Raw genomic sequence first — 5,751 nt, 5'->3', positions numbered from 1 at the left:
TTTTTTTTTTTTTTTTTTTTTTTTTTAAAGCTTCCTAGATGTTAGCTCTAAACCCATGTGTCATGTTGCAAATATAATAATATAGCCTAATGTAATTTTGTTTGTTTTTTAAATAATTTTTCTTGGAGTTTTTCTGGTTATGGTTGTGAGTGCTTTCTACGTTTCTTTTCTTTTCCTGTATCAGAGATGTTTTAATATTGTCTGATTCAATGTCGTTGGACCCCAGGAAGACTTTCCTACTACTTATAAAAAAAAAAAAACCAAAACTTTATAGTGAATGATTTGACCGATATATGATTAGGTAAAGGAGAAAACAGTGGCGAAATCAAAGCTTAGCTAAAAAGAAAGCTGCTCTTAGGTCTCTCTTGTCATCGCAGAAGTGAACAAAGTGAATGCCGGACACGTCTGAGTACTGAAGTGGAGCATCTACAGCTAGAGAACAAGGCACTGTAAGCAGGAGCCACGCGTCATCAAACCAGAGCAGTAAAGTCGACGGAGGTACTTACGGAAAACTGGAGAAGGTTAGGTAGACAGAGGAGTGTGTGGAGAGGAAATGAAAAGAAAGATTATCAAAAGATGAACGTCTGATGTATGATGTCTATGGATTCAGTGAGGATAGTTGTGATGGTGTCTCAATAAATAATAAAGTTTAAAATCATAAGAATTTGATGGAAGGTGGGTGAAATAACACATAACAACAATGAACCAGCAGCAGAAAGTGAAAATAGGTCATGAGATGTAAAGCAACATGTGGTACATGACCGAGCTTCAGGACTTAGTATCTAATCAGTCTCTGCTTCCTCTGGAGACTCACTGTTCCGCTACGTGCACGTTGCATGGGATACATTTCTGGAGACACGCTCATCAGGCCCGAGCTTCCTGCGTAGTTCTCACCCCAGCTGTACTGGTTTGGATCTAGAGGGGTACAAGATGCAATTTTTTATATTTTCGTCTATATCTCAATGCCTTAATTAAAAAAACTAGGAAGATCCAACCAGTCAAATCATCCCCCATCATCACATACCCTTCACCATACCTAGAAATAGGCATGGGGAACTTTCCATAAGGTCATCTGTCAATGCAAATCAAACCAGCTATTAGACTAACTGAAATAACACCATGCCAATCTCTAGGTATGGTGAAGGGTATGTGATGATATGTGTGTGTGTGTGTGTGTGTGTGTGTGTGTGTGTGTGTGTGTGTGTGTGGGGGGGGCATTTTAATTCCAAAGGCCAAGGGAACTTTATTAGGATGCATAGTATCCTGAGCCATGAAATATCTGGCCTTTAAAAATAAAAAATGTGCCTGCCTCTGTTGGAATTTAACATAGGGATGTGTATACTTATGCCCACTGTATTTTAAAGAAATAACATTTATTTATTTACAACACATTATTCATTCACAAAGAAAAAGGTTGGACTTTCCAAAGTCTTTTGAATTAAGGCATTAAGATCAATTTCCAAAATATGTTTTTTATTCCTCTTATTCATCAACTTTAGCAGTTTTTTTTCTCTTTTTCATCAACTCCTAGCCACTGTATAGATATTATATATGAATTATAGAGCATTTTATTATTTAAAAAGTACTTTTGCCAAGCTAGCTAGCTGAATTTAAAGGGGGGAAAATCTTGTTAGTTATTTTGATACAAACGTTATTCTGTTATTGGTCCTTGTGCTCTGGCATTATTGACAATATCAGTCCTTCTATATTCAGCTATGGCAGTGAGTTAGTTATGTGTTCATGTGAAAGATAAACAGACACACAAATTGGAGGTTCAGTAGTTTCACAACTCAAGTCCAGTCAGTGACAACATCTAGAAAAGTGACGTTGTTTTCATAAATATAAACTCACACACACATGCACAACATTCTTATCTTTCAGCCTAATAGTTAGGTTTAGGTATATCAATATATAGAATAACCCTGTTGACGTCAAATTGAGGACAATAATGTGCCTTTGGAGGTTTTTCCTTACTGTCTTCCTCTGCTCCTTTAAGAAATGCTCCAATGGCTCCGAGATAACCCTCATGTCTTAGAAACAAGGCCTGAACCTCCCCCTACAACAACAACAAAAAAGGTAAGGGTAATGACTTAACCAGCCTGGGTTGTAGATGAAACACTGCCAAGTTCAGGTGATAACAAACCAGGTTCAGGACTAAACTGAGATATGTCAGTGATACCGAGAGAAAAGACAAACAGTTAGGGACTCTTGTAGAGCACCAAGACACTTTGTGATCACTACGTAGTAGCAGCATTGTTTCTCCTATAATAGCACAAACGACTGCAGGCCAGGAAAGAAAAAAAATTTCAATGCCGGATATACATTGTGTTTCCTATATTTTTATTATGTCAGTAACAGCAGGACAGCTGTGTTATCCAAACTGTTTAATCAGTTGAAACATTGTTGCCAGGGCTGTAGTCAAGACCACCTTTGTCGAGTCCAAGACAAGTCCCAGACCAGGACTAGTTGAGACCAACTCCAAAGAGGTTTGAGTCTGAGTCAAGGCCAAATCCAGAACAGAAAAAGAAAGAGTTAACACATAGATAAGGCTAAGCAGCTCCTAACTGCAGTATGCTGCCTCTGCAGGTGTCTCACAAAGTTTGACGTTGTCCCACAGGTTTCCGAAATTGTTGCTTTGCAGAATTTGCATCTGCTCTGTGTTTCTTTTTAAGCACAGTGCTGAGAAATTCCTCGTGATTTCTATAACAAAATTTGATTATGGCAGAATTGGCAGACATCTTCATTTGTTACAGTGTGTGTGAACCAATGAAAATGAATGACAAAAACATTGGGACGCAGGGAATGCAGATGCAAGGCTTGCAAAGATAATCTATTGTGTGACTGGTTATCAAGTGGCCAGTTTCCACTTGCCTTCCAATATTAATAATTCATTATTAAACATAATAAAGACACCTGGACTCGGTCGAGACCAAAAGGTCATATTCAGCAGGACCAGTGGCAGAGACTGAGACAAGTCCAAGTCCAAATAGCAGCGAGTCCGAGACCATAGAAAAACCGACTACAGTACTACAGCCCTGGCGGTCGGTAATGTTAGCCTACCGCTTACAAACTAGCTCGGTAGTGAACAACGCGCTAACAGACTGACCAATCCAACGTTATTGCGTTTTTTTAGCTGAGCTGTACCAGAGAATATTCGGTTAAAACTGATCAATGATGCGGTTTGGCCCTCATTGTTCTTTGTGAAGTTAGCTGGAAGTGATGTATTGTAGTGTTTTATGTGTGGGGAGCACTGCGCCTGACTTCGTTATAAAAATGAGCCTTTAAAATGATTTATTGCTTGTACGGAAATAACAGGAGTAACAGGTGAACCAGCTTTAAAAGTGACACATTTCCTTTTTAAAAAGGTACTGTGGGGTAGACCTAGGGAATGCACTGAATAGGGTTAGTTGATTTTCAGGTCAGCAGAGGAAGAGGCCTTGCCTTGGTGAAGAAGTTGATGCTGTAGGTGATTGTGTGCATGGTGACGGGGTGTCCTCTAATGAAGAAGCCTCCAAAGTACACTCGGGAGAGGTTGTGGAGTTTGGCATAAAGACAGGCCAGCTGTCCGATGTCGTTGCTGATCATATGGAGTAAGCTCTTGGCCATGTCTTCTTTAGAGAACTCTACAGATTTAGAACAGAGTTATATGAACATACAGGCAATATCCACATTACAAAACTGAAAAGATGTTTAAAGGGGCTTTAAAATATTTAAAGGTCCAATGACATGGTGCTTTTTGGATGCTTTTATGCAGGCCTTAATGGTCCCCTAATACTGCATCTGAAGTCTCTTTTATATAGACCTTAGTGGTCCCCTAATACTGTATCTGAAGTCTTCTTTTATATAGACCTTAGTGGTCACTAATACTGTATCTGAAGTCTCTTTTATATAGACCTTAGTGGTCCCCTAATACTGTATCTGAAGTCTCTTTTATATAGACCTTAGTGGTCCCCTAATACTGTATCTGAAGTCTCTTTTATATAGACCTTAGTGGTCCCTAATACTGTATCTGAAGTCTCTTTTATATAGACCTTAGTGGTCCCCTAATAAGGTATCTGAAGTCTCTTGATATAGACCTTAGTGGTCCCCTAATACTGTATCTGAAGTCTCTTCTCTGGGCGGGCAAAGCAGAGAAAGGGAAGGTTACCTTGCCCCTTATGACCTCATAAGGAGCAAGATTCCAGATCTGCCCATCTGAGCTTTCATTTTCTCAAAGGCAGAGCAGGATACCCAGGGCTCGGTTTACACCTATCACCATTTCTAGCCACTGGGGGACCATAGGCAGGCTGGGGGAACGCATATCAATGTTAAAAAACCTCATGAAGTGACATTTTCATGCCATGAGACCTTTAAATACTGCCACTAATACATGGACAAAATAACCGCAGCAGTTCTTTAGAACTCCTTCAGTAGTACAAACACTTTTTCAGTATTCAAATTAGGGAGCGTCCTACTTCTTTTTCTGTAACTTCCTTTTGTTCAATGGCAGATTAACAAATAATTCATATGAGCATTAGGACGATTAGGTATCAATATCTTAATCCTGTTCCATATTTTCAAAACAAAACTGTATAAACTACTCAATAACTGCAGCAGAATTGGCTTTAATAGCCATACAAAAGGCTGTGAATTTCTCTTGAGTCTAGTTACAAAAACAGCTAACAGAGAAAACAAAACTGTATCAGAACTGGGTGAGAGGTCATGAGTTTAAACCGACACGGATTTTGCAATAAAACTGGAAGATATTAAGTCTGCCTTGCCAAGATGACATAACAAAGATGTCTCAAGTCCACATAGTGCTTTGATACTCAAAAGATGGCTGTGGTACTGCTTTAACGAACAGTATGTTTTGATCCAATTAATTAAAAGAACTGCACAAATCTGTATCTAAATCTACATGATCCTCATAGAAATTGAGAGAAATCCATAATTGATTTGGAGTCTAAAAGTGTGCAGACATCCTTTGTGCCCTCCAGTTAAGTATTTTTTGTCTGGCACCAGAGTATTTTGACTGGACGTGCACACACTTGGTCCCTCCCATGTTTCACCTTTGTCAGCAGTTGCAGACTTCCCAAAACTGCTCGCAATAAGATCTCCAGTCAAGCCTAAAGACCCATAAGATCCTCCGTAGATATCTTTGACGAGCATATCGACACTTGTGTGCTGCCCCTTTGAGGCCAACTGTAGCAACTCGTCAAATCTCTACAGGATAGAAAAAGGGTAAAGTTCACGAGGCTTAAGGGAACAAAATATTGCACTGAGCAGCCAACCTTTCCTGGAGGACTGTTACAGTCTGACAGTTAAACTAGAGAAACGTATATAGGATACCTTAGTTTTGGTGAGCAAGGCTCCAAGGCCCCAGAACGTCCCTCCCCCTATTGAGCTTCCTCCTATTCGCTCAAATTTGTCCTCGGATTCAACCTGTTGTAGAGGGAGAGAAGGTAACATTGCCTTTTGTACGAATCAAATATAGTGAGAGAAGAAGAAGAAACAGGTCAATACAAATGTTAGTCATCTAGAAAAGCAAAACCTGCACAATAAAACAAAGTACTTTTGCCGGGTTTGCCATTTTTACATACACTACTGTAGAGGCTTAGCCCAAGCTTTAAGCCCAAAGTGCTTCTTCATGAGTAATTTACACACTTTTTACCTTTTTGATCAATGAAAGTCCAAGTCATTTTTGCTTGTATGCATGTAGGCTTGTGTAGTATTGTGGTGTGTGTGCGTGTGCGTGTGTGTGTGTGTGTGTGT

The 5,751-nt window shown here is 39.6% G+C and overlaps 1 protein-coding gene across 4 annotated transcripts in view; it reads right to left on the bottom strand.

Moving 5' to 3' along the window:
• Positions 1–5,751, bottom strand: part of pank4 (pantothenate kinase 4 (inactive)) — a 16,320-nt gene that overhangs the window by 7,223 nt on the left and 3,346 nt on the right. Inside the window, exons 5-10 of one of the 4 annotated variants that reach the window (XM_032513646.1) lie at positions 5,329–5,421; positions 5,028–5,202; positions 3,442–3,623; positions 1,975–2,056; positions 815–915; positions 507–512 (exon numbers count right to left, since the gene is read on the bottom strand). In XM_032513646.1, coding sequence (XP_032369537.1) covers positions 507–512; positions 815–915; positions 1,975–2,056; positions 3,442–3,623; positions 5,028–5,202; positions 5,329–5,421 — 639 coding nt within the window. The remainder of the gene's footprint in view (positions 1–506; positions 513–814; positions 916–1,974; positions 2,057–3,441; positions 3,624–5,027; positions 5,203–5,328; positions 5,422–5,751) is intronic. The other 3 variants (XM_032513649.1, XM_032513648.1, XM_032513650.1) reach the window with 3 other exon arrangements.

This window comes from Etheostoma spectabile, chromosome 4 (genome assembly GCF_008692095.1).
Source record: "Etheostoma spectabile isolate EspeVRDwgs_2016 chromosome 4, UIUC_Espe_1.0, whole genome shotgun sequence".
Classification (NCBI taxonomy): domain Eukaryota; kingdom Metazoa; phylum Chordata; class Actinopteri; order Perciformes; family Percidae; genus Etheostoma; species Etheostoma spectabile.
The sequence above is the reverse complement of the archived record's forward strand: the minus strand, read 5'-3'. Positions and strand labels throughout refer to the sequence as shown.